Source organism: Octopus bimaculoides, chromosome 29, assembly GCF_046866305.1.
Source record: "Octopus bimaculoides isolate indiv1 chromosome 29, ASM4686630v1, whole genome shotgun sequence".
In the NCBI taxonomy this organism is placed as follows: domain Eukaryota; kingdom Metazoa; phylum Mollusca; class Cephalopoda; order Octopoda; family Octopodidae; genus Octopus; species Octopus bimaculoides.
This window is the reverse complement of record NC_142956.1, coordinates 17,208,660-17,234,412: the sequence shown is the minus strand read 5'-3', so window position 1 is coordinate 17,234,412 and position 25,753 is coordinate 17,208,660. Positions and strand designations below refer to the sequence as shown.

The 25,753-nt window shown below is 37.9% G+C and overlaps 3 protein-coding genes across 3 annotated transcripts; 2 read left to right on the top strand and 1 right to left on the bottom strand.

The window, feature by feature from the left end:
- Positions 1-1,189: 1,189 nt before the first annotated feature.
- Positions 1,190-6,563, top strand: LOC149130386 (uncharacterized). The gene is made up of 2 exons (XM_089345581.1): positions 1,190-1,328; positions 4,329-6,563. Exon 2 carries the CDS (start codon positions 4,749-4,751, stop codon positions 5,607-5,609), a length of 861 nt encoding a protein of 286 aa, XP_089201707.1. The 5' UTR covers positions 1,190-1,328; positions 4,329-4,748; the 3' UTR covers positions 5,610-6,563.
- LOC149130387 (uncharacterized) lies at positions 1,271-3,557 on the top strand. The gene has a single exon (XM_089345580.1). It carries the CDS (start codon positions 1,271-1,273, stop codon positions 3,074-3,076), a length of 1,806 nt encoding a protein of 601 aa, XP_089201706.1. The 3' UTR covers positions 3,077-3,557.
- Positions 6,541-25,753, bottom strand: LOC149130385 (uncharacterized). The gene is made up of 7 exons (XM_089345582.1): positions 25,615-25,753; positions 15,739-15,940; positions 14,621-14,692; positions 13,754-13,825; positions 12,200-12,271; positions 9,167-9,238; positions 6,541-7,207 (listed from the first exon to the last, which is right to left on the bottom strand). Exons 2-7 carry the CDS (start codon positions 15,918-15,920, stop codon positions 7,048-7,050), a joined length of 630 nt encoding a protein of 209 aa, XP_089201708.1. The 5' UTR covers positions 15,921-15,940; positions 25,615-25,753; the 3' UTR covers positions 6,541-7,047.

Genomic DNA, 25,753 nt, shown 5'->3' with positions numbered 1-25,753 from the left:
TTGTTGGGAGAGAAGAAAAGAATGGGAATAATGAATAAAAATTTTAAGTGACATTGATTTGGTCTTTCTTGTGTTTTCATCATCATCTTCCTTTATCCTTAGTGGTCCTACCTCGTTTAAATAGTAAAACATCATTGGAGCCATGGATAGCTCATTTATGTACCCACAGTGTACACGGATATATACATATTAACTAAAGCCAAAAAGGGATTTGTCCTTCCAGTTATGCATATATCCACAAGTAACTGTCATCGCTGGTCCCCAACAGAGGGACCAGCTATTCAAATTGACAGTACGTTGGTAGATAAAGCAGTTCAGGGTGTGAAGACAAAACATACCTTTGCTCATTCACTCTCTCCTTCTCTCTCTCCACAAGAAATCGAAGTCTACTTGTTAAGCACTTAACATTTTGGTGTGAAAAATTGCTAAAGAACAAAACTGTTTTGCAGCGTAGGTCTTGTACATCCTGTGATCTATATATCCAGTCATTTTAGTAGGTATGTAAAAGATATTGTTTTAATACACATTGACTAAAATGTTTTTTGTCCAGACAGCGTTACCACATCGTTTATTATTGTTTTGAAAGTTCTTTGATTTTTCATTCTTATGTAATCCACATTAAATAAATGACAGTGTCGTCTGTCTTTATGTACATCTTTACGAGTTTTGTGTTTCATCTTTACGAGGTCGATAAACTGAGTACCAGTTTCATACAGGAGTCGATCTAATTGTCTCGCCCCTCCCCACAAATTTTGGGCCTTGTTATTAGAGTAGAAAAGAATATTTGCAATCTTGATTTGTTATGTCATTTAACTGTCTTCTTTATCTTAGTTTCTTTTTCTATTTCAGAATATCACATCCTGTTGACAGAAAAGAAATTTCTTCATTCAGATGTGCCTTTGATATTTTCATCAACTTTTATTGACTAAACGAAGACGATATATTTATAAGGAGCATTCATCAATACGTCAACCTCTTTATATGAAGAAAGTCTATGACAAAATACTGCGAAATATTTCTTCTGGACGATGGAATTAGCAGCAACAATTTCAAGTCTTTGCTGTCTGCAATATAGAGGAGGTGATTGCTTTACAGGTTAATTAAGCTTGGATAACTTTACAAAGGCGTGGATAGTCTTCACCTCCTGACTTACATATTAAACAAAATCTCAGAGGAAAGAAACGGCATTCAATTATTCCCTGAAAATAGCGACACAACTGAACACAAACAAACTCTTAGAAATGAAATAAGCACTATCTTTGTGATATGTATGAGAAATTCCCCTCCCATGATGAATGATTTAACTCAAGGGAAAAACCCCAATACAGGTGAGAAACCGTCATTCTGTCATAGTGGTGCCGTGACAGCACACAAAGATACACATACAGGAGAGAAGTCGTATCATTGCGATGTCTGTGGTAAATCATTCTCTCGTAGTAGTTACTTAACTAAGCACAAACGTAGACATACAGGTGAGAAGCCATACCATTGTGATATTTGTGATAAATCATTCTCTGAAAGTCGTCATTTGACTGGCCACAAACGTATTCATACTGAAGAAAGACCATATCATTGCAATACCTGTGGTAAATCATTCTCTCAAAGTAGTAACTTAACTAAACACAAATGTACACATACAGGAGAGAAGCCATATCATTGTGATATCTGCGGTAAATCATTCTCTGGAAATACTCAGTTGACTATTCACAAACGCGTTCATACAGGAAAGAAGCCATATCATTGTGACATCTGTGATAAATCATTCTCTCATAGTAGTTACTTAACTAAGCACATTCGCACACATACGGGAGAGAAGCCCTATCATTGTGACATTTGTGGTAAATCATTCTCTCTAACTAGTACCTTGACTAAACACAAAGTTACGCATGCAGGAGTGAAGCCCTATCATTGTGATATTTGTGGTAAATCATTCTCTCTAACTAGTAACTTGACGAAACACAAACTTACACATACAGGTGAGAAGCCATACCATTGTGAAATCTGTGGTAAATCATACAATTGTAATAGTCAGTTGACTATTCACAAAGGTGTTCATACAGGAGAGAAGCCATATCATTGTGACATTTGTGGTAAATCATTCTCTGAGAGTTCTACGTTGACTAGACACAAGCTTAGACATACAGGAGAGAAGCCATATCGTTGTGATATTTGTGGTAAATCATTCTGTGATAGTATTTACTTAACTAAGCACAAACGTAGACATAGAGGAGATAAGCCATATCATTGTGATATCTGTGGTAAATCATTCTTCGAAAATAGTGGCTTAACTAAGCACAGACGTAGACATACAGGAGAGAAGCCATATCATTGTGATATTTGTGGTAAATCATTCTCTCTAACTAGCACCTTGACTAAACACAAATTTACGCATACAGGAGAGAAGCCATATCGTTGTAATATCTGTGGTAAATCATTCTCTCAAAGTGGTCATTTGACTAAACACAATCTTACACATACAGGAGAGAAGCCATATCATTGTAATATCTGTGGTTTATCATATTCTTATAATAGTCTGTTGACTATTCACAAAGGTGTTCATACAGGAGAGAAGCCATATTGTTGTGATATTTGTGGTAAATCATTCTCTCAAAATGGTCATTTGACAAAACACAAACTTACACATACAGGAGAGAAGCCATATCATTGCGATATTTGTGGTAAATCATTCTCTCAAAGTTATACGTTGACAAGACACAAACTTACTCATACAGGAGAGAAACAGTATCATTGTGACATCTGTGGTAAATCATATTCTGAAAGTAGTCATTTGACTCGTCACAAACGTATTCATACTGGAGAAAGACCATACCATTGTGATATCTGTGGTAAATCATTCTTTGATAGTAATTACTTAACTAAGCACAAACGTACACATACAGGAGAGAAGCCATGTCATTGTGATATCTGCGGTAAATCATTCTCTGGACATAGTCAGTTGACTATTCACAAACGTGTCCATACAGGAGAGAAGCCATATCATTGTGACAACTGTGGTAAATCATTCCCTCAAAAAGGTAACTTAAGTAGATATTTGACTATTCATACACAGGTGTAATAGAATCAATATCAAAATTTATTACAAAATAGCAACAAGTATGAATATTTTGTCTGCTAAAAGACAGGCTTTATTCCTCCTCAAGCTTGATGTTATCAACTTCAGTTTCATGAACGTCAACATGAAATTCATGAATATCAACTTTAGTATCATGTCTATATCCAAATATATCAACACAGGGATGACTTTGATTTTTGAAGAGATGGCTGTGTGGTTAAGAAGCTTGCTTCCCAGCTACAAGGTTTCAGGTTCAGTCGCATCGCGTGGCATCTTGGGCGAGTGTCTTTTGCTATAACCCCGGGCCGACCGAAGCTTTGTGATTGAATTTGGTAGGCGGAAGTTAATGCCATGTGTGTACATGTCTGTGTATGTGCTTGTGCCTCTCCGAAAGAGAGAGAGGGATTGTTCTGGACTTTTGAGGAATTTGTTGGGAGAGAAGAAAAGAATGGGAATAATGAATAAAAATTTTAAGTGACATTGATTTGGTCTTTCTTGTGTTTTCATCATCATCTTCCTTTATCCTTAGTGGTCCTACCTCGTTTAAATAGTAAAACATCAATTGGAGCCATGGATAGCTCATTTATGTACCCACAGTGTACACGGATATATACATATTAACTAAAGCCAAAGAGGGATTTGTCCTTCCAGTTATGCATATATCCACAAGTAACTGTCATCGCTGGTCCCCAACAGAGGGACCAGCTAATCAAATTGACAGTACTTTGGTAGATAAAGCAGTTCAGGGTGTGAAGACAAAACATACCTTTGCTCATTCACTCTCTCCTTCTCTCTCTCCACAAGAAATCGAAGTCTACTTGTTAAGCACTTAAAATTTTGGTGTGAAAAATTGCTAAAGAACAAAACTGTTTTGCAGCATAGGTCTTGTACATCCTGTGATCTATATATCCAGTCATTTTAGTAGGTATGTAAAAGATATTGTTTTAATACACATTGACTAAAATGTTTTTTGTCCAGACAGCGTTACCACTTCGTTTATTATTGTTTTGAAAGTTCTTTGATTTTTCATTCTTATGTAATCCACATTAAATAAATGACAGTGTCGTCTGTCTTTATGTACATCTTTACGAGGTCGATAAACTGAGTACCAGTTTCATACTGGAGTCGATCTAATTGTCTCGCCCCTCCCCACAAATTTTGGGCCTTGTGCCTAGATTAGAAAAGAATATTTGCAATCTTGATTTGTTATGTCATTTAACTGTCTTCTTTATCTTAGTTTCTTTTTCTATTTCAGAATATCACATCCTGTTGACAGAAAAGAAATTTCTTCATTCAGATGTGCCTTTCATATTTTCATCAACTTTTATTGACTAAAGGAAGACGATATAATTATAAGGAGCATTCATCAATACATCAACCTCTTTATCTGAAGAAAGTCTATGACAAAATACTGCGAAATATTTCTTCTGGACGATGGAATTAACAGCAACAGTTTCAAGTCTTTGCTGTCTGGAATATAGAGGAGGTGATTGCTTTACAGGTTAATTAAGCTTGGATAACTTTACAAAGGAGTGGACAGTTTTCACATCCTGATTTACATATTAAATAAGATCTCAGATAAAGAAACAACATTAAATTATTCCCTGAAAATAGAGACTCAACTGAACAAAAATATATTCATAGAAATGAAAAAAATGCTATCTTTGTGATATGTATGACGAATTATTCTCTCACGATGAATCATTTAACTACAACAAAAAACCCTTATACAAGAGAGAAGCCATATCATTGTAATATCTGTGGTAAATCATACACTTGGAATAGTCAGTTGACTATTCACAAACGTGTTCATACAGGAGAGAAGCCATATCATTGTGACATATGTGGTAAATCATTCTCTAGAAGTTGTGACTTGCCTGAACACAAACGTATACATACAGGAGAGAAGCCATATCATTGTGATATCTGTGGTAAATCGTTCTCTCAGAGTGGTGCCATGACTATTCACAAACGTGTTCATACAGGAGAGAAGCCATATCATTGCAAAATCTGTGGTAAATCATTCTCTGAGAGTAGTTACTTAACTAAGCACATCCGCACACATACAGGAGAGAAGCCCTATCATTGTGATATCTGTGGTAAATCTTTCTCTCGGAATGGTAATTTAACTAAACACAAACTTACACATACAGGAGAGAAGCCCTATCATTGTGATATTTGTGGTAAATCTTTCTCTCGGAATGGTAATTTAACTAAACACAAACTTACACATACAGGAGAGAAGCCCTATCATTGTGATATTTATGGTAAATCATTCTTTCAGAACGGTCATTTGACTAAACACAAACTTACACATACAGGAGAGAAGCCCTATCATTGTGATATTTGTGGTAAATCATTCTCTCAGAACGGTCATTTGACTAAACACAAACTTACACATACAGGAGAGAAGCCCTATCATTGTGATATTTGTGGTAAATCATTCTCTCAGAACGGTCATTTGACAAAACACAATCTTACACATACAGGAGAGAAGATATATCATTGTGATATTTGTGGTAAATCATTCTCTTAGAGTGGTTATTTGACTAAACATAATCTTACACATACAGGAGAGAAGCCATATCATTGTGATATTTGTGGTATATCATTCTTTGCAAGTAATGACTTAACTAAGCACAAACGTACCCATACCGGAGAGAAGCCATATCATTGTGATATTTGTTGTAAATCATTCTCTCAGAACGGTCATTTGACTAAACACAATCTTACACATACAGGAGAGAAGCCATATCATTGTGATATTTGTGGTAAATCATTCTCTCAGAGTGGTCATTTGACTAAACACAAACTTACACACAGGAGAGAAGCCCTATCATTGTGATATTTATGGTAAATCATTCTCTCAGAACGGTCAGTTGTCTAAACACAATCTTACACATACAAGAGAGAAGCCATATCATTGTAAATCTTTCTCTTCAAGTAGTTATTTGACGTGTCATATACGTATTCATACTGGAGAAAAACCATATCATTGTGATATCTGTGGTAAATCTTTCTCTCAAAGTGGTGTCTGGAATAGTCACAAGCGTATTCATACAGGAGAAAAGCCATATCCCAGTGATATCTGTGGTAAATCATACATTTGGAATAATCTCTTGACTATTCACAAACGTGTTCATACAGGAGAGAAGCCATATCATTGTGATATCTGCGGTAAATCATTCTCTGAAAAAGGTCACTTAAGTAGACATTTGACTATTCATACACAGGTGTAACAGAATCAATATGAAAATTTACTACAACATAGCAACAATTATGAATATTTTGTCTGCTAAAAGACAGGCTTTATTTCATGGATGTCAACATGAAATTCATGAATATCACGTTTAGTATCATATATATATCCAAATATATCAACACAGCAATGACTTTGATTTTTGAAGAGGATTGTGCTGGACTTTTGTGGAATTTGTTGGGATAGAAGAAAAGAATGGGAATAATGAATAAAAATTTTAAGTGACGTTGACTTGGTCTTTCTTGTGTTTTCATCATCATCATCCTTTAACCTTAATGGTCCTACCTCGTTTAAATAGTAGTGATATCTGTGTTAAATGTTTCTCTCAAAGTTGTGTCTTGAACAGTCACAAGCGTATTCATACAGGTGAGAAGCCATATCATTGCGATACCTGTGGTAAATCATTTTCTACAAAAGGTCACTTAAGTAGACATTTGACTATTCATACAGGTGTAACATAATCAGTATCAAAATTTATTAGAACATAGGAACAATTATGAATATTTTGTCTGCTAAAAGACAGGCTTTATTTCATGAACATCAACATGAAATTCATGAATATCAAGTTTAGTATCATATATATATCCAAATATATCAACACAGCAATGACTACATGGTTTCAAGTTCAGTCCCATCACGTGGCACCTTGGGCGAGTGTCTTCTGCTATAGCCCGAAGCCGACCGAAGCTTTGTGATTGAATTTGGTAGGCGGAAGTTACTGCCGTGTGTGTACATGTCTGTGTATGTGCTTGTGCCTCTCCGAAAGAGAGAGAGAGGGATTGTTCTGGACTTTTGAGGAACAATAAAAGTTGATGAAAATATCAAAGGCACATCTGAATGAAGAAATTTCTTTTCTGTCAACAGGATGTGATATTCTGAAATAGAAAAAGAAACTAAGATAAAGAAGACAGTTAAATGACATAACAAATCAAGATTGCAAATATTCTTTTCTACTCTAATAACAAGGCCCAAAATTTGTGGGGAGGGACGAGACAATTAGATCGACCGCAGTATGCAACTGGTACTCAATTTATCGACCTCGTAAAGATGAACATAAAGACAGCCGACACTGTCATTTATTTAATGTCAATGTTTCCAGTGGTCAGAATCCATTGAAGCATGGAAAGATTTACTGCCTGACACGAAACTGTGCCGATGGCACGTAATAAGCAGCATTTGAGTGTGGTTGACTAGGCAGCAGAAGATGAACGGTTGTTTCCGTGACGACTCGACGGTTCACTTCGGATATCTCCGTGACCTTCGTTACGGCTGCTAAAACGGGAGGAGGAGAAGAAAGCTAACAGGTTGTGTGTGCGTGCCTGTTCTTGTCTGTGTGTGGGCGTACTTATGTTTGTCTGTGTGTGTGTGTGCGTGTTTAAGCACTCAAAGACGCACAGAGGCAGACACACACACACAGGAACAAGCGCACACGCACTCACGCAGAATGCATTAGCTTTCTTCTCCCCCTTCCATTTCAGCAATTGTTAGGTAGATGTGTCTGCGTGTGCGTGTGTGCTTGTACTTGTCTCTGTGTCTGTGTGTCCGTTCCTGTTCTTTCCTTTGTGTCTGTGTGCGTGCTTGTTCTTGCCTCTGGGTCTGCGTGTGCGTGTGTGCTTAATCTAGCTTCTGTGTCTGTGTGTCCGTGCCGCTTTTTGTCTCTGTGTCTGTGTGCGTGCTTGTTCTTGCCTCTGTGTCTGCGTGTGCGTGTGTGCTTAATCTAGCTTCTGTGTCTGTGTGTCCGTGCCGCTTTTAGTCTCTGTGTCTGTGTGCGTGCTTGTTCTTGCCTCTGTGTCTGCGTGTGCGTGTGTGCTTAATCTAGCTTCTGTGTATGTGTGTCCGTGCCGCTTTTAGTCTCTGTGTCTGTGTGCGTGCTTGTTCTTGCCTCTGTGTCTGTGTGCGTGCTTGTTCTTGCCTCTGTGTCTGCGTGTGCGTGTGTGCTTAATCTAGCCTCTGTGTCCGTGCGGCTTCTTGCCTCTGTGTCTGTGTGTCCGTGCCGCTTTTTGTCTCTGTGTCTGTGTGTCCGTTCCTGTTCTTGCCTCTGTGTCTGCGTGTGCGTGTGCGTGATATTTCCCTTGATGCGATTGTATTTCTTCAATTCTCGACTGTTTGGATCCATTCCAGTTTTTGTATTTATCCTGTTCCGTCAAGAACTTTCCTTCCACTTAATTCCAATTTTCACCAGATTATTCTAGCAAAGTCTATTAATATATTCTACTGGCAGCTTCTTCAGACTCGCATCGCTCCAATTAAATGAAATGCAATGAATAAAAAACTTTCTTCATCTCATTTCAATGAAGAGGAAGAAGGAAAAGTACAGAAGGAAAAGAATCAGAAGATGTAGAAGGATATGAAGACAAAAAACTGGAAGAAGAAGAAGAAGAAGAAGAAGAAGAAGAAGAAGAAGAAGAAGAAGAAGAAGAAGAAGAAGAAGAAAAAGAAGACGAATAGCTTCAAGAAAAATAACATCAACAACGTCTACCAAAGCAACAGGAACCGTTAAAATATATTCTTAAAAATAAGTGTAAGAATCATCTGGTGCAAAATATACAAGGGTTATTCAAGGATGTTATATAGATCCGATCTACACTTAAACACCGTATGTAATGTACATAAATACACTCACCTCCATTCATCCATACACAGAGACATACACATGAATGCACCAAATGTTTCCCTTCATGTATCATGCTCCCATATATCTCACATCTCAGAGTTTGGTTCATACTCACATTCACATACATTCACAAACTGTAAATTGCATCTCTACAAAGACATTACAGGTATAGAAAGATATCGTCAACGAAATACTATAAACGTAGGTCGATTCAACTTACATTGCTATTAAACTGGAAAGATTCTGGAAGGTTTTTGCTTTGATTTTCGCAATTTTATTATCATTCAAAGTTCTGGAACATAACATTGAGTTAAGAACAATTATTGAACAAATTTGTGTCTAAAGAATTGGATGATGGAAGAAATGAAAACTAGATTAACATCATGATGAACTTCATGATTATTTAGTAGATAATGTTGGGTGTGATGGGGCCGTGATGAGTATGATGATGTGGCAGAAAAGAAGAAATAATTGTGGGAGTGAGTGTTAATGATGATGTTATGGTGTTGGTGGTGATGTTTTCGGTTGGCGAATGTGGGAAAGAAACAGAAGTTAAGAAGAAGACAAAGAAGAAGAAGAAGAAGAAGAAGAAGAAGAAGAAGAAGAAGAAACAGAAGAAAGAAGAAGAGGAATTGTTACATAGACAATCAATTGAGGGTGAAAAATTTTATTTTAAAATGAAAATATTCCCCAAAAGACTTACAAATGATATACGAGGTGATATGAAAACGTTGAAAAGAAATGACATAAACAAGAGATAAATTGTAAATAGTTTTGGATGAGGAAGAAAAAAGAGTAGATGCGGTATCTCCAGATATTCTGTCTAAACGGTGAACAGGTGACGTCGACTTTTGTCATACAGGTAGCTTCTAACATATTACAAGATTTCTGTAATACGCCAGTGTGGACCTGAACCAAACACATGTGTTCTTTTCGATCGTATACTAACACGATTTACACTGAGCGAATAGGCAGTAATACTGTAGCTTATCCAGGTTTGAAAACTGTCGCCTACGCCGATCACAAGTTTGCAATTTGTAAGATCGACTTAGATAAGACATAAATAATATAAGCTGAACATATCGTTTGCAGCACGTAAAGCGTACATGACGAAGGTGTTATGATGCTGATGATAGAGCTGATGTTCTTAATGTTGATTATTCTGATAATGATGGTGATTAGAAGTTTCGCTGTGATGATGAACATGATATTAATGTTGATGGTGATGCGCTCTGTTAGTGATGAAGATGACGGTTTTGAAGATTGTAGCCCGTTGGCACCTCACCAAGTCGGAGCACCTCCTTTTCACATTCATGTGGACAGTTTCTTTCGGTGAGGCGTCCGTGGCTAATGATGCGCAGACACACGCTGAGGATACGGTATCTCCAGATATTCTGCCTAAACGGAGAACAGGTGTAGTTGCTGTTTGGCAAACAGGTACTTTCTCAACTCGTCTCCTTTACTAAGCTGCAGTCCTAGGTCAAGAAGAAACCCAGAGAGAGAGAGAGAGAGAGAGAGAGAGAGAGAGAGAGAGAGAGAGAGAAAGAGAGAGATATTGAGTGAGAGAGAGAGAGAGAGAGAGAGAGAGAGTGAGAGAGAGAGAGAGAGAGTGTGTGTGTGTGGCATCTGGAATGTTGCCAAGCACTCACCGGTGCGAAAAATCGGTCAGTGGAGTACCAACGGTTCAAATTATGTAGATGGTTACTGGCGAAAAAGTACGGTGGCGCACTTGGAGAGACTCTGGGCGTCAAAAAAGTCGAACTGACCGCTGTGTCCCTGAGGACGTTTGACCCGGGGCTGATGAATAACTTCCAGATATCCCTCACTTCGCAGTGCTACCAGGGCGCACCGCCAATCCGGGATAAACTCTGCAGGCACGGAGGTGCTCTCACACGAATCTGCCGTCGTTGCACACAGAGCGACAAAACCGTTTTGCAAACGCTCGTTCAGTATCATGCAATACTGACTTGTGAAGTTATGTCGAACAGTTGTTGTTGCGTGCATGATGGATCTGTCTATCGACCGAGTCCATAGTGAAGACCGACCCGTCGCTTTCTTCGGCCAGGAAGGGCAGGGAATTTTCCTCTGTCCGGTAGCAGTAGCGAAAAGAGTTTGTATGTTGGCGCAGGTTGCCATGACTAGAGACAGACTTTTCTCTTCGGCCAAACCCGGATCAAGTATTTCAGATTTCACTTGGAAAGAATATGAGGCCAGAGAAAGAAGCGATGCCCCGCCCCCATTACATTTGCTGAAAGGTGTGGGAATGTAGCGAAACTGGCCCGTCTGAGTGGTTCTACTCTAATGCGTCTTTAGGGTGGGGAATTTGAGGAGGAAAGTTTTACCCTTCCGAATACCATCAGAATCAGGGGGTACCTGAGCAAACCCTGGGTGGTCATAACCCCTACTGGGGAAATTTCGTTGTAATATTTTTCTTGACCCCTGTTTTTGTTATTGTTTTTGTAACTGTATACTCGTAGTTTTGTGGGAAAGCCCCACAATCCCCGTCTACTGTATTGTCCCCTATACGTCGGCACTAGTGGCTAATAAATGAAATTATTAATATTATTGTTACTATTATTGTTATTATTATTATGAATAGTAGTAGTAGTACTATGTCTTGCTGCTGTTGCAGTTGTCGCAGCCGTTGTTTTCGTTGCGGTACATGAAGGAGGCGGATGTGGTGGTGACGAGGAGAAGGAAAAGTAGGAGGAAAAGAAATGACCAACAGAGAAGAAATTTATGCAGACGCAGCTTTCCAGTGGTAGGAGTAACTGATAAATATATAGAAAAGCGTAAAACGAATTACTCTGAGTTGAAAAGTGGAGCAAAATTTAAACATGTGTAATGTAATTCACAATATATAATTAGAACGGAGATCCATGAATGGTAATCAGCGTTGATCGAGAAGTAAACATAAAAAATAATATACAAAAAGGGATATACAAACACAAGTCGTACACTGGTGTACGGCCATTCATACTGAATTACATAGATTTATTTATATATGCATATGCATGCACAAAATCATATTCATTAATTATCAGATACACATACATAAACCCAGACGCTGATAATCATACACACACACACACCTCTTCAGACATTAACACAGAATTGCATATTCCTGGGGAATGCGACTGAGTGTATGTAATGCGTCAAGGAGATTGAGAGAAAAAAGGAAAGCATGGAAAGACATTAAATGTTTAGAATTATATTATCAATAAAAGAGAATCAAAAAAGTAATGCAACTTACAGATTCCTTAAATTGGGAAGATTTTGAAAAGATCCAACTTCTAATTCATCTATTGCATTTTTATACAACTGTCTGTAACAAAAAAGTGAATCGTGAACAAACGTATACAGGTTCGTAATGTATATAAAAATATAATGCAAAAAAAATTAGAAAAGTATACGGTGATGATGACGGAGTAGATGATTATAATGATGATAATTATGATGGCATTGGTTGTCGTGGTGTTGGTGGTGATGGCATGATAATTTGGAGGGCGAGGACGATTTTAACTTAGTGTTCAAGTTGATCAAGATGCTAGGTGGTGGTAGTGATGATGATGAAGATGATGATGATAGTGATGATGATGATGATGTTTGTGGGGGTGGTGTTTAAGATAATGATGTCGATGAGGAAGGCTACAGTAATGATGATTTTGATGATGGTGATGGTGATGATGAAGCAATTATGTAGCTGGACATATTTTCACAGAAATAAAGAAAGTAAATCGTCAAAAGTTGGAAGGTTAGATATATTTATATATGAGTAAATTTGCTTTAAACAATACAATTACAAGATTGAGGGGTGGCATTCATCGTTCATCTAAAAGCAGTAAATGTTGTACAAACTTCAATACAAGTTAAAACACTAGTATTAAACAAGCCATAACCAAAATATAAACATATGTATGCACATACATGAAATGTGCTGCTTCAGCAATCACACACGCTTATGTACTTACACATACATACATAAAGACTCCCTAAAACACACAAACATACTCACATCGACGAACATTCAAAATCATTCACTTACAGCTCTGGAAGTGGTTTGAGAATGCAGAGAGTGACAAAGATAAAGAGCGCAATAGAATGGGATGGAAATTAAAGATTATAAATATGACGGGAATGAAATACTATCAAGAATGATCCAAATTACTATTCTGTTAATCTAGAAAATTTCCGGAAAATTCTTCCTTCAATTTTCTAGATAGCATTGTCATACAATATGCTTACTGTCATCCCAAATATAATGCAGTTTTTATACTACTTAATTTTCATAAATAGTATAAACAAAGTTCTCTTCTAGTCTAAAATATACTCTCCTTCATTTTCTACAATGCTCTTCCATCTATCTGGCCGACCTCTGAGGCCCCTATCCGAAACTTCACTTGTCCGCAACGAAAAATACTTCTCCAGTACTGTTCTGATCTCCACTAAAAACATTCATATTTTTCCCCATTCAAATGGTTTCGAAGAGTGCAGAATAACTGATAATCAGACGTGCGAAATATACATCCACAAGGGTTATTCAGGGATGCTATTTAGATAGATCTACAGTTAAACACCGTATGTAATATACACACGTACGCTCACATCCATTCATCCACACAGAGAAATATATACAAGCATGCACTAAATGTTTCCCCTCAAGTATCACGATCTCACATCTCAGAAATGGGCCCACAATCACATTCACATATATTCACAAACTATAAAGTGCATTTGTACAAAGACATTACAGATATAGAAATATATCGTCAAAGAAATAGTAGAAACGTAGGTTGATTTAACTTACAGTGTTGCTAAACTGGAAAGACTTCCGAAGGTTCCGGCTTTGATTTTCTTAATTTTGTTATAGTTCAATTTCCTGGAACATAACAGTGAGTTAAGAACATTTATGGAACTAATTTGTGTGCAAAGAATTGGATGATGGAAGAGATGAAAAGTAGATTACCATCATGATGAACCTCATGATGATGTTGTAGACAATGTTAGGTGGGATAGGGTCAGTGATGAACATGATAATGTGGCAGAGGAGAAGAAATTATTGTGGGGGAGTTGATGGTCATATTATGATGCTGATGATGGGCTGATGTTAAATTTGATGATTGTAAAGTTGATGAGAATTCGCAGGTTTTGTTGTGATGAAGTATATGATATTGATGATGATGTTGGCGTTGAAGATTGTGTATGTGTAAAAGAATAAGATTAAGAAGAAGAAGAAGTAGATGATGATGAGGACGAAGGAGGAGGAGGAGGAGAAGAAGAAGAAAACAAAGACAACAACATGTAAAGAATTTGTTTAAATATTAGCGTATGAATCATCTGGGGTTAAATATACAACTACAAAGCTTATTCAAGTATGTTATTTAGCGTCTATGTAGACGTAAACACTGTACGTAATATATACACAAGTTAATACACTCATTCATACACATACACATATACATGCATACACAAGAATATTTCCCCTCAGGTATCACGCTTCCATATATCCTATATTTCAGAAATGAGCCCAGATAAACATTCAGACATTCACAAGCAATAAAAAGCAACTGTTGAAAGACCAGTGTCGGAGCTTAAATTAAAGTATGGGAAGACATTACAGATTTAGAAAGACATCGTCAATGAAATAATATAAAAGAAGATTGATTCAACTTACAGAGTGTTTAAACTGTAAAGGTTTCGGAAGGTTTCGACTTTGATTTCTTCGATATTGTTTTTACTTAAATCCCTGGAACGAAAAAATTGAGTTGAGAAGAACATTTATGGAAATCGCTTAAATAGAAAACAAACTAGTTAGTAGATTAGAAGAGGCATATAGGAGAGGAGAAGAATAGCAAAGAGCGTGCTAACGGTGATAATAGATCTCGACCATTTCTTCGACGCGAAACACAAAGGTTACATTATCCGAACTACATTGCGTCCTCTGAAACATGCAAGCTCAAACACCGTTGGGTTTGCCCGTGTAGTGAAGGCACAGCATACCATTATAGCAAGAATTCAGTCAGCCGTCATGTGCACTCCGATTCCAAACAAATGTGTGATGTGTTTCCGCACCACGTCGTCAAACTGTTTTCGAGGAGCGATATACTTGAGACAGCGGGCTTTAAGGGCTACTTCGATGCACTGCCGCTACTATTGGACTGGGAGGCTGAGTGTGGTGAGAAACTAGTATCAGCAGATGAAGTGGTAGAAGTGCTGATCTGCTGTGAGGGGCATATATCACCAGGTTTGGATAATCTACCTTCAGAGTTATATTTCCATATGGCAAACATAATGGAAAGGAACCGAGAATAGATGTGGTCTTGGCAGGATCTCTGGTCAATGTCAATCAACCCAAAGCATTTGACGGGATAGGTCATCGCTGCTTGTCTGTTCGTTTCCGACTTCAGAAGCTGGGTCACCCCAATGTCCAGCAGCATCTGCTTGGTGGTCAGATTCAATCTCTCAGACACTTTCATAATCAAACTTGGTTCCCCAAAGGTGCCCCCTCTTCTCGTTTATATGTTTAGGCGTTGGATCCTTTTTTGCGAAGGCTGAGTTTATAGAGAGTCTGTAGGAATCCAGTGGGGGTGAAACACAAATAAACATAAAAAACCCAAAACTTGAATCAAAATACTGACAATAAATTAATAATAAAAACAATAACAACAACAACAACAACAACAATAATAATAATAATAATAATAATAATAATAATAACAACAACAACAACAACAACAACGAGAATTTAAAACTTGGAATGTGGAAAATATGTAGAAAGTGTCTAATACTTACAAATATGTAACATTCAACGGAATGGGTTGCGGGATCGAAGTCAGTTCCCGAGATGAACAAAATATGTATGTGTGAGAATATGTACAGCTACATATGCTGCAAACGTCTGACGCAGCACGTGACTCCAAACATAATCTCATAAAGAGAACCAACACAAAAGTCAATTTGAATTGTTGGAACATATTTTCAGACGTGGATTAATCTGTAAAATAAGAAAATACAAAATACCAGAAACTTCAATGTCATTTATTTCCCATTGGACATTCTTCGAAGGACAAAGATTGTCCCCTGTTCCATGAGATGAATTTATCTTTGATTCACTTTCAGTTTAATATTTAAACTTACAAAACTAAATTCAATGATAATTCAATGGGGAGAACAGAGTTATTGAGTAATAAAATCGAAAGTAAACTGAACATCAATCGCACACACACACTCTCTCTCACACATACACACTATCTCACACGTATTATACATATGTGCGAGTGCATGTGTATGTGTGTAATGTCCTTGCTATTTTTGTTGTTTTCCTTTCCATCAACATTTTGTCTCCCTTCAGATTCCATGAAGATATTTTGTGAAGTTGCTACAACCACCCAAGTCCCTATCAACAGCCTCAAACACATCTTTCTACTCTCAATTAAAGAAACCGAAGCGACCTCTGTTGACAACGCCACAATCACATCTACAATAATCCCATGAACGCTGAGAACCACTACACAATAACATAGGCAGCGGAAATGTTTGCTCCCTGCTTCCACGGAAACGCAAGCTCTTCCCAACAGCGACCTAACTTTTTTTCGACCAAACTGCTCCATATTACCTCGATTCCTTCGTGGTGGTGGTCGTCGTCGTTGTACTACACGTGAATAACTGAGAGTAGCGCCTTCAGAATAGTAACTATTTATGCCCTAACAGGGGCTGGGAAGCCAGATGTTTTCAGACGTCAATCTCGCGCTTTAGTACTTGTAAGAGACTAGACTAGAATTTGACGGAAGGAAGGTCTGTATAGGGCTAGTACATTGTAAGAGTTGTGTGAAGAGAGAGAGAGAGAGAGAGAGAGGAAAACCCACTTAGAAGCTTCCAGCTGTCTGACAGGTATCGAATGAATTAGCCTCTGCGTGGGGCCCTAGGCATGCTGTGGCTGCCGATACGCAGACACTCCCTGAGGTTGTGACAGCTGAAACAATTTCTTGATGGTGGACGTGTGTTGGCACCATTTGTGAGGCGTTTTTCCACAGCTCGGTCTCCTTGACAGGGCTGTAGTTCTTGGTGAAGGAAACCCCCAAATTCTCTGCCTGGTACCTAGAATGTCACCAGACGTATAGAGCCCTCTACAAGTCGAGCATGCACTTGTGGAGTGTCTGACCATGATAATGAAGGAAGGTCCACCAACTGCTAGCGTCACTGTAATGAATGAGTGGGTGGTGTTCTAGTTTGATTGGCACATGGGAAAACCATTTTAGTCTTGAAGGATGTGTCAAAGTATAAGGAAGTGTCAGACTACCGACCCATAGCATATTTACCAATCATGTGGGAAATGGTGACAGGAGTAATAACTGACGAAATGTACACGTTTTTAGATTATGAAAGATTTTTATCTGATGAGCGGAAGGGTTGTAAACGAATGTGAAGTGGGACAAAAGATTAGATGTTAATAGACAAGATGATATTAAGGAACTGCAAAAAAGGAGATTAACGAGACTAAGAGTGGCCTGCCTTGCTTATAAAATGGCCTATGATATGATGCCTCATAGTTGGATAGGGAAATATATGTGGTTATTTGGAGTGGTAGAAAGTGTACAAAGACGGCTAAAAAGAAATATGACAGCCTGAAAACCAGAGTTAACATCTGCAGGTAGGCCATTAAGTACGGTGAACATCAAAACAGGATTATTTGAGGGGGATAATCTCTCACAACGCCTGATTGTTCTGATACTAGAACCTCAATCAATGGTTTTGAGACATGGTAAAGCCGGATATAATTTGGGAAATGAAGTGGAAGAGGTTAACCAAATACAATATATGAACAATTAAGAGCTTTGTAGGAAAAATGATCAGCTTGGCCCATTTGTGAACACAGGATTTTTTTTCAATTGTGACATAGGAATGGAATTTGGTATGAATAAATGTATTATCTGATATTGAAGAGGTGGGGGTGGATAAAGCAGAGTTAAAGACTTCAGTCAAAGTTTAGAAGAAGTCAGCGATAAAAGTATTTAGGAATTTTGGAATCAGATACCAACAAAAGGAAAGATATGAAGGAAACCGTTTCGAAGGAGTACTTCAGGCGGATCAAGATTAAACTGAAATTTAAGTTAAATTCTAGGAACATTGTAAAGGTAATGAATTAAAGGGCTGTATCAGTTGTGAAATATGTGGCGGGTCCTGGGAATTGGAACAAAGAGGAACTACAAGACATTGATAAGATCGAAAAGCTCGGATAATCATGACGATGTAGAAGGCTGTGTATGAAAATGGCAGATGTAGACAAACTGTTCAGGAAAAGTAAAAACGGAGAAAGGGGTTTGATCAGTGTGACGGATTATGTGAGCATGGTAGTGAAAAGTTTCAATCAGTATGTTAAGGAAAGTACTGAAGAACTGCTAAGAGCAGTATGCAATGCAAACATTCTAAGAGGTGAAAGAAAAGTTGAAGTATTTGAAACACGGAAGCAAATTTGTATGGAAAAGCATTTACACACTCAGTTTATGAAGAATACGGAAGCATAAGACGCGTGGAACTAACTGAAAAAGGAAATGCGCCTAATCTCTCCTAATCCCCCATAATATTTGTATAGGTTCAAAGTCCCATTCCATTCATCCACTAACGCTAAGGAGTGAGATATTTCTAGGAAGGTCTTTAGACGCTTAAAGATATCAGAGCTCCACTGTTTCTTTCCCTGCTGTTCATATCCAAGATCCCCTACGTATCGGTCATGTCTAAGAAAACTTTTTCGAGGCCTTTCTATGAGTCTTCTAAGATCTTTCATTTAAATTCTTCCGTATCGTTTGCTGTTGCTGTTGGTAAGGGTGGGCGTGGTCAGAAGACTTTTTTACGCTTTTCCAAGTGGAAGTATGCTTTATGGCTCTAGTTGTCATGGTGGGTGCCGCTACCGCCCTCTTTGCGTTGGGAGCAGCGATGAAGAGCGAGTCATTGCTTTCAATTACACCATTGTAAAGCAGCCTTTAAGGTGTTCTATTTTGCCACAAATATAACACCTGGGTTTCCCACCCTTCATCACCACCCGCACCTGCCGCGCAATCTCCGAAATAGAAAAAAAAAAAAAATTCGGTATGCAATTCACGTCTTCGGGAACAACCAAAACTTGGAATTCCATAAGTTTTCTATTTTGTTGGGGTTTGATTTCATGCTTAATTTTTTCCCTGTGCTGGTACCTATGAGATGAGGAGGTACGTTTGCGACCCTCACTTTCGTCACATGTCCCATATCTTAGGGTAGCATCGCGAGCTAAGGTGCAGGTCGTTGTACCCATCGTACCCATCATTTAAAAAGCAGTATGCCCTTACATACTGCTTTCAAAGTGATAAACGCACCACCACCACCAACGCTCAACAGTGCTGGATAGCGCTACACTGGCCTCGAGAATTTGCATAGAATAAATGTTGCACGATAAAGTGTTTATTTTATCAACACCGAAAGAATCGTAATATTAGCAATACAAGTAATGACGGTCTACAAGCGAACATTTCCTTAGAGAGCACTCTGGGAACCGATATGCCTGAACAGACCCCTTGATCAGTGCATATACTAAGCGCACGAAATTATGACTGTATTGATATTGTATCAGGTTGGGTTGTTTCATTGTCTTATTGTTTTATCAAGTTGCCTGCTGTGACCAGACACACCGCAAGGAGTAACTTAATCGGACAGGTGTATCTATATCCATCTAAACTCGGGTACATGCATGGAAGAGTATGTATACATAAACACATACATGCATGTATGAAGCTGTATACACAAATGCATATCTAGGTGTGTGTGTGTATGTGTGTGTGAATGTATGTTTGTATTTGTGTATGGGTACATGTGAATGTTTGTGCGCATGATTTTAGATAATATACATATGTCTGTGTGTGGTTATATATATATATATATATATATATATATATATATATATATATATATATATATATATATATATATATATATATGCGTGTGTGTGTGTGTGTGTGTGTGTGTGTGTGTGTGTGTGTGTGTGTGTGTGTGTGTGTGTGTGTAAATGACGGCATATATATATTCGTATAAAACCATGCACATACATCTGATTATGTGCGTATTTATATATATATATATATGTATATACGCATAAATATCATAGATATGTGGATATATATGTGAGCATCTATGGGTATCAATATGTGTGTGTGAATGTATATTTATGTGTATATAAATATGTATGTATATTTATATATGTATATATAGGTATGTATGTGTGTAGGTCTGACAGGCGTTAATCTGCCAGTATATGTATTCATCACACTGTTCTAACTACTCATCAGCAATTTCGTTAACAGTTCTTAATACCGTATCTGTATGTTTTTTTTGTTTTTTATTTACTTTGACAGAGAATACTCTCTCCTCGAGAGAGTCCCTCGAAGCTAGTTATTTTTTATGGGAAAATTTAAGTAAGGGCACATTTCACCGGCATACAATCCTGACTACCACTACTACTACAATATTCGTTGCGGTTGTGCCTGCTCTTTACCATGGTCTAGGTGGTGGGACGGTGGTCAGTTACTTGAGCCAGTAATGTAGCTTGGCTGGTAGGCACTATGGAGTCTGTTGGAATGTCGTTAGCTGCGAAACCATGTCGTGGTCTTATATCAATCACGTTTTCGTATTTGTTTATAGATTTGGGAAGACGGTTAAGTTTTGATTTTTAATGAAGTTACAGTTACTGAACTTCTTTCTATTCTCTACAAATGTTGCTAATTGGCGTAGTTGCTTCGCAGTAAAATTATTTAATTCTGGATTCAGATCCTGCCAATATGATTTCTATCGATTCATAAAGCCAACAGCGGGGCTTAGTTTCGCCTTTTCGTACCCCTTAAATAGATCAGTATTCAATTCATAACTCCAAGAGAAATGAATTTTGCAGTTACGGTTTCTTCTATTACTACAACTAGAAAGAATTTGTTTACCAATTGAGCTGTGGTTTTCATTCTGTTCCTCAACTGTGTTGTTCATGTCGTGTCCAACCATGTTATCTATAGTAGCTCTCTACAGGCTAAATTCAAGTTTCAGACGAAAGGCACAAAGACCGTGAACAAAAGACACCCTCAGTTTCTTCATTTCAAGATTAACCAGCATTTTAACAACGCCAAATATGCGGCTTATCGCTTCGTGTAATGTATGTATGTATGTATGCATGTATCTGTTTATGAATGTATGTATGCATGTATGTAATTTATGTATGTATGCACGCATGCACGCACGTGTTTATATCTGTCTGTCTGTCTGTCTGTCTGTCTGTATGTATGTATGCTCTTATCAAGAGCAGGGCTCATTAGCCACCAACGGAGCCGTAAATGCAAAATGTAAGTTAGTACTAGAGCGCAGAATGTTCCTGAAGGTCGGCAATGGTCTTCCTCGGTCACGAGTGGACGGCCATCATGTATGTATGCATGTGCGCGTGAAATTTATTTAGTATTCATTATTCAAAAGCTGAATAATGCTAATTTATTTGAGAGAAAGTGAGTTGTGTGAAATATTTTGAGAAGAGGATTGTTGACTATTTTAAGACCAACCTTTTGTTGCTTTTCGCTTGACTTTAACATTTAGAACATACTTTAGAAACCTGTCACTGTTTTGTTCGTCTCGATTACTACAATGTACCAGACTTTAAATGCAATAACAATGACGCAGTAGTGCAATGGGGGGAGGGGAGGGGTAAACAAATATCATCATATATATATATATATGTGTGTGTGTGTGTGTGTGTGTGTGTGTATGTGTATAATGTACATATATGTATATATATATATATATATATATATATATATATATATATATATATATATATAAAGAGGTATATGTAGGCATGTATATAAATGTATACCTATATATGTATCTATCTCTGTACGCACATTAACAGACGTAGACAAGCACACCCAAGACGGTGGTGATGATTGCTTACCACCGTATTGCAGTTGTAAGCAATGGTAAGTGTGACCCATTTGCATTAAAATTCTGATACTTTTCAGTAAACGATACATGCAAAACATTGTTAAAGTTTGTTCTAGATGTTAAGCCATGCGGAAAGACAATATACCTTTGTTTCTCAAAATATTTCACACAACTCTCTCTAAAAAAGAGCCTTATTCAACCTTTGTAAAGTTTTGGCTCTATAAATCGGACACATACATGCATACATACATATTAAGAATCCACGGGATAGTAAAATCCATAGCCACTCATAAGAAGGATTATTTGTGAAATGTCCCAGTGAAACCTCAATAACATATAAACATATAAACATACAAACTATTCTCCTCTTACTTTTCTTGCTCTTTCTATCAAATTCACAAACTTAGATGACTCACCATCAATATGTGCACAATGAAAATAAGATGTGGTGAGATTGTTGGAATTAAGAAAGAAATTGCAAACATTGATCAAGATTTGAAAAGAAAACGCCCTACAGATCAAAGGCCAAACTAATAATAACAGGGAAACATACAAGTCGCTAATAACATTAGGAAATGTGGGCCGTTGTCTATATAGTAGAATGTAGTTAGATATTTCATATGGTGCACTGAGTGCAAGCTCTGGACACACAAGTGGTTAAGTGAAATCATTGAGCGGTTAACAGAGAAAATAGACGTTGTTTGTGGTAGATGCTGAAAAGCAATAACCACTAAAAGCATAGGAAATAGAAATCTTTAGAGGCAGCCGATTATAAGTTAATTAGCAATGGAGGAGGATGTTCTGAAATTATAGTTGCCATAATAAGACCTAACTAGAGAAAGTTCCGAGAGCCATTAAGTCTGTTGGTAACAACAATGAAGTAGAAATGTGTTGAGAATGTATTTAAGCATCGGATGTAGTATGCTGGAAAGAAACCTGCATGCTACATCTGGTGCTCAAGCATTTTCTCAGCACATTTCTATATTATGGTTCTTATCAATAGACACAATAGATCTTTGAACTTTCTTCAGATAGGTCTTAAAATGGTAACTATAATTTTAGAACATCCTTTACCACTGCCAATTAAGTTATCTAGTACCTCAAAAGATGTTCTGTTTGTGATGCATATAGATGACCGCATATATATATATATATATTCATATAAAACGACAAGCATACACATATATTTATATTAAAGCACACACAGGCATATATGTATATATGATTATGTAAAATCACACACACAAACATTTACGTGTACCCATGTATACATACACATTAATACACACATAAACACACACATGCACCTAAATATACATATGTGTATATAGCTTCACACATATGTGTACGTACTCATCTATGCCTATACCCAAGTTTACTTGAAAATAGCTACACGTCCCCATGAGGTTACTCTGTGAGGCGTGTCTGGTGAAAGTAGGCAATTTCGGGCCTAGTGACTAGAGTAGAAAAGAATATTCATTGTATATATAACTGACCGTAACAATCCAGGAAAAAGAAAAGGGAAATGGGAAATGAGAGAATCTAAAATCTAGAGAGAAGAAATAGAGAGATAAAAGAAATAGTGTGAAACCTCTTCAGAGATGAAGAAATATTGTGGTGATGTTGCAAACTTGTCCATGTATTTGTTGCCTTATGGTCTCTTGCATGGTCACTGCAACACCAACAGTCATACTACCGTCAACACTCGACCAAGGACATAATCGGCTCTTCCAGGAATTCGTTGAAACAACGCCTTTCCAACCACAGAGCTTCCTTCAGTATACCGGAAGAGGGATTCGGCACGTCATTAGCTAGTCAGGTATGGCAGGTAATAGACGACGGGACCCCAAACACAATATCTTCGAGAATCAAGACCCTACATTAACGGGACCAACCACTGTAAATTACACATACTGGAACGGGCGAGGATCCTAAAAAACACCATCAAACCAGGGAGTATACTGAACTGAAAGGAGGTCTTCGAACCATCCTTGCAATTCAGTAAATTCCTGCTAGCCAGTTGGAATCCACGAGATAGCAGGGCCACCAGTGATCGATAGCCAAAGGGACCCCACCTTGTGTTGACATCGGTGATCGATAGCGAAGGGGAGAAATCTCCTTTGCTAATATTGAGTAACGAGCTCATTTCTTCCAACAGCTTTTCGTATCTGATGGTACGCATAAAGCCAGCCTTTATTGACGTGAAACCTAAAGTAATCTCTTAAAATGGCCTTATCCAGCTGTAATATATACTGCTCTATAGCTTAGAGTGTTTCTGTTTTCGGATTTATGTTTGCGGACGATATATATGTAATAAAGGAAAATGCATTGTGAATATACAACGACGGATAAAGGACGTACACGTATAAGATACACAGGGGCCCTTATTTTTCATCAGTTATCAAGCAAAATGGTAATCCTCAGTTTCGTATCATTAATAATAAGACTGAGAACTTCCATTATTAGAGGTGCCTGCGAAGGACTCAGGAAATGTCGGTCCTCAAGCAAGCATAACAACGCAAAAGTGGACATATGAAAGTAAAAAAGTATCTATTTTAAAACGATGGACAAAAGCAAAACGAGCAAAATATGGGCCTTAGGGCCAAAAGACAAGAATGGTGGGTAACGCTAAGAAGAAACCCTGAAGGATATAAACAACAGTAAAGAGTAAAACAAAGAAACTTTATGCGACCGAATAGCTGGGGGAGCAGTGAGAGAGAGAGAGAGAGAGAGAGAGAGAGAGAGAGAGAGAGAGAGAGAGAGAGAATGAGGGAAAGCTGGCCACGGGTCACGTGTCAGCAGCACGTAGAGAAGGAAGGGAGAGAGCGACAGTGGGAAGACAGAGAGAAAATAAGAGAAGAAATGAAGGGGAAACTGGCAGGAGAAAGACGACAATTACTAGTGAGAGGGCAGGAGACAGAAAGAGGGGAAATTGGATAGGGTTGAAATAGAAGTAAGAGGGAGAGAGAGAGAAAAGGAGAAAAATGAAGGCAAGCGTAGAGTCATACAGAATATATATAAATTTGCTGTTTCCTTTTCTCTCTCGACCTCTTCTATTTCTGCTATAAAAGGCACAGGTTGTGTGTTAGAGAAAGAATGCTAGAGACATTAAACTGTTGGAGCATGTTACGTAGGCGTCACGTTTGGTATTGTGGTAGGAAGAAATACAACTGATGCTATCTTCTTAGTGAGACAAGAGCAGAAATATCTAATCCTATTCCTTGTATATTTAGAGAAGATTCATATTTTGGTTCTCAGCTTTGTGATCCGTCTGAATCCGGGGTAAATCTCCCACGAACTAGATTGACACGAATACTAGACCCCCTCGCTCCCTCTTTCTCTCACACCTGTAATATATACATTACATCACACCCAGGTTATGCATTTGCTATCCACGAAAAAGTGGCACATTATTCCGCCTTTTCTTCTCAATATGCTGAATGACTGACATGAAACTACACACTGGGTTACCCTTGGAGACATCTGAATGCGGGCGTGTGGGTAGATATGTATATGGTGGTGTGACTCAGTGAATTGAAAATCTCAAGCAAATGCCAATTTCAATGCCTGGATAGGCGTGGGACATATTTCTACGTATTCAAATTAGGCCTCGATATTCTTGTCAATGCACTTGACTTAACACATTTATATAAATAGACGTTTTAATAGAGGTGTGCTTCTTCTAAATTTATATAAAAGAAAATGCTTGTATACATACGTACATACCTTTTGTGTATTTGTGATTTTTGAACGCACCGAAACGCTGTCAGTGGATATACTCGCTTTTGCAGCAGTCGGTGCTGTGTCTAACACGACCCATCATCTGAAATGTTGACACCTCCTTCGGGTTTGCTGTCCTATATTA